At 44.2% G+C, this 3,270-nt stretch overlaps 1 protein-coding gene across 1 annotated transcript in view; it reads right to left on the reverse strand.

The window, feature by feature from the left end:
• LOC135092650 (ralA-binding protein 1-like) overlaps positions 1-3,060 on the reverse strand; it is an 8,721-nt gene extending 5,661 nt beyond the window's left edge. The window contains 2 exon segments of the mRNA XM_063991251.1: positions 1,637-1,805; positions 2,893-3,060. Of these exon segments, the coding sequence (XP_063847321.1) occupies positions 1,637-1,718 (82 nt within the window). The 5' untranslated portion in view covers positions 1,719-1,805; positions 2,893-3,060.
• Positions 3,061-3,270: the final 210 nt, after the last annotated feature.

The raw sequence follows: 3,270 nt of genomic DNA on the forward strand, positions 1-3,270 counted from the left end.
GTGGGGTTGTTCCAGTGGAATGATGAAGTCTTCTAGGTCTCTTCTCCAAGCCACTAATTAATATAGGATTTGATTTCTCAAGCACCAGAAAGAATGTTAAGTTTATTCCTAGGCTCTAGTATTGTTGCTGTTATTCTAAGTTTAAGTCTTTCATATCTCACCGCCAAGCTACAGACCAACATCTATTTGGAGTCTGAATTGTCAAGCGCCGGAAGAGTACAGCGTTTATAAATACATCAAATAAAACGAGCGGTAAATATAACGCGTCTTGGGAGTCTGGCTCAATAGAAATACACAAAAATTACCATCACAGATAAAAATAAAAATTAAATAAAATTAAAAAACCTCGGAAAAATTACATACAAGGTCTAAATAAGTATACACATGAGAAAAGTGGGTGGAAATACGCATTTCGGGAATCAAACTCAATAAGAATAAAAAATAAATAAATAGATAAATAAAATACGCAAAAACCAACAATAAAAACAAAGACCAGTCTTAAAAAAAAAAGTACATACCAAACATGTTTACAAAATTAGTTGTTTATTATGACGGCAGTAACAAGATTCCTCCCTGAGACTTAGGCAGAGAGAGGGAGAGGGGACGGCAGCCTGCAAATACATCAGGAGTGTTGACAGCAGCAGCAGCAGCAGCAGCGTGTTCCGAGACCCAGCTGTCCCCCAAGGCACCGGTCGTCTTTGCTCATGTCGACACACAGACAGTCAGACAATCACAGGAACATGCAGCAAGTGATGTGAAGTATAGCCACATGCAGCACAAAGGTTCAAAATAATGATGACAGGAAGAGCATTACAAGATAGGGATGTGTAGGTATAAGAGATTGAGGTGTAGAAGGCTAGAGGGCGGGGTGACTGGTCAAGGAGGTGGCTCTGATGGGTATTCCAGTCTTTCTGTGTCTCTCTGCTGTCTGTTCCCAAGATTTTAATAGAAGAGATGCCACTTATTACTGGATTTAAGTGTGCTAACCTTCTCATCCACCTCTCATCTATTTAGTCTTGTGTACAACTGCTAATCTTCTTATTCTCATCTCATCCACCTTTCTCATCCACTTATTCTTGTGTATATGTGCTAATCTTCTTATTCTCATCTCATCCACCTTTCTATTATTCTCACCTCATCCACCTCTTTCATCCACTTATTCTTGTGTGTGAACTTTCTTATTCTCATCTCATCCACTTCCCATCCATTAATTATTGTGTAAGCTAACCTTCTCATTCTCACCTCATCCATTTGTTTTTGTATCTGAGCTAAGCTTCTCATTCTCACTTCTGATCCACTTCTCATCCATTTATTCTGGTGTGGAACTGTACTAACCATCTCTCTCACCCATTTATTCTTGTATTAATATAAGCTAACCCTCACATCCTCATTTCATCCACCTCTCATCCACTTCCATCCCCATTTACTCCTTTGCATGGTGACCCACTCATTTACACTTCATCCACTTCTGTCACCTTTCAACACTGTAACTTCCACTCACCCTCTCATCTTATCCTCCACTTCCTCCTCCCCTCATGTACCCTTCAATGTAGCAGTGCAGGGAAACTAACTTAAATGTAATAAAAATCCAAAGGAGAGGTGACTGAGGTAAGTGGCAGAGAAGGAGTGAACTCACAGTCACTATCGCTGCGGCGGGAAGACTCAGAGGCATAGAGACCCGGGAACTCCTTCTCTACGTCTGGACTCTCGAAATCCATGGCGGTGGCAGGCAGGTCAGTGTGGCATCAGAGGTGGGGGTGTGTGGACGGTCTAGTGGACGTGGCACTAACTCCACATTGGCTCTTCTGTTGGGGGCAGGGGGTTGGTATTGAAGTGATATTACTGTTAAGGTTAGGTTTAGTTAAGGTAGGTTTCATTAGGTTAGGTTAAGATATGATAGGTTAGGTTAGGTTAGGTTAAGATAGGATAGGTTAGGTTAACTCGAGTCGATAAGGCACTAAGGTTAGGTTAAGACAGGTTAGGTTAAGTTATGGTAGGTTTTGTTAGGTTAGGTTAGGTTAGGTAGAGTGGATGAGGCACTAATTCTACACTGGCTCTTCTGCAAGGGGTTATTAGAGTGATATTAGTGATTAGCTTTGGTAAAGTTAAGTTACGTCAGGTTAGGTTAAGTTATGGTAGGTTTCGTTAGGTTAGGATAGGCTAGGTTAGGATAGGTCAGATCTTGTGGAAGAGGTACAAACTCCACACTGGCTCTTCTGTGAGGATACTGAAGTGGTATTAGTGTTTAGGTTAGGTTTAGTGGATCAGGTGCTAACTCCACAATGACTCTCCTGAGGGAACATTGAAGCAACATCAGCATTTACATTTGAGAGCCCCAAATACAATTCAAAATAAACCAAAATCATATGTTCCTTTTCCAAAAGAAATATCCACTCCCTTTCCCTCCCCGGCAAAAAAAAATAAAAATAGACGGGGGGGGGCCTCCAAGGAAGTAAGCCCCACAGCCCTCAAACATCTGGCTAGTGGCTACACCCCTGCAGGACACACAGGGAGCTGCACTGATAACCAGCCCACAACATCTCAAGTGTGGCAGCAACAGCACACACTCGCGCCTCTCACTGTGTTCTCACCACGGGGCACTGTCAGAGGTCCGGCACTCCAAGTTGCAGCAGACCGTCACCTGACCTTAATAATGCAGGACAGACGGGGAATTACACAGACAACCAGCCCACAACATCTTAATTTTACCAGCAACAGCACACACCCACGCCTCTCACTGTGCTCTCACCACGGGGCACTGTCAAGGGTCCAGCTGACTGTCACCTGACCTCAATACAACAGGACAGACGGGGAATTACACAGATAACCAGCTCACAACATCTCAAGTGTGACAACAACAGCACAAACCCACTCTTTTTACTGTGCTCTTACCTGGGAAAATTGTCAAATGGCGAGCAGCACGGGAGGTGTGATGCAGGTGAAGGAGGCAGCAGCAGCAGCAGCAGCAGCGGACATTGCAGCGAGGAGAGCAGCAGCGGCAGCTCAGACGGGGCGTGTTTACTACTGTGCCTGCTGGCGGCGGCGACCTTGATCTTTATCTTGATGCTACGGGTGACTCGGGACTTCTCCTGAGCCGGCCTTTGGATCGGCAACTCCTGTAGAAGAAAACCAACAAAATAGGCAGAAAATAAACAGTACCCTCCACGTTAATTGTCTCTACATCTGGCACGCCACATTTTCTCCAGAAACTCCTTCACTACCACTATCATCCTTTCATTCGTCTCTCTACAGCCTACATAGTCCCAGCAG

Source organism: Scylla paramamosain, chromosome 40, assembly GCF_035594125.1.
Source record: "Scylla paramamosain isolate STU-SP2022 chromosome 40, ASM3559412v1, whole genome shotgun sequence".
Classification (NCBI taxonomy): Eukaryota; Metazoa; Arthropoda; class Malacostraca; order Decapoda; family Portunidae; genus Scylla; species Scylla paramamosain.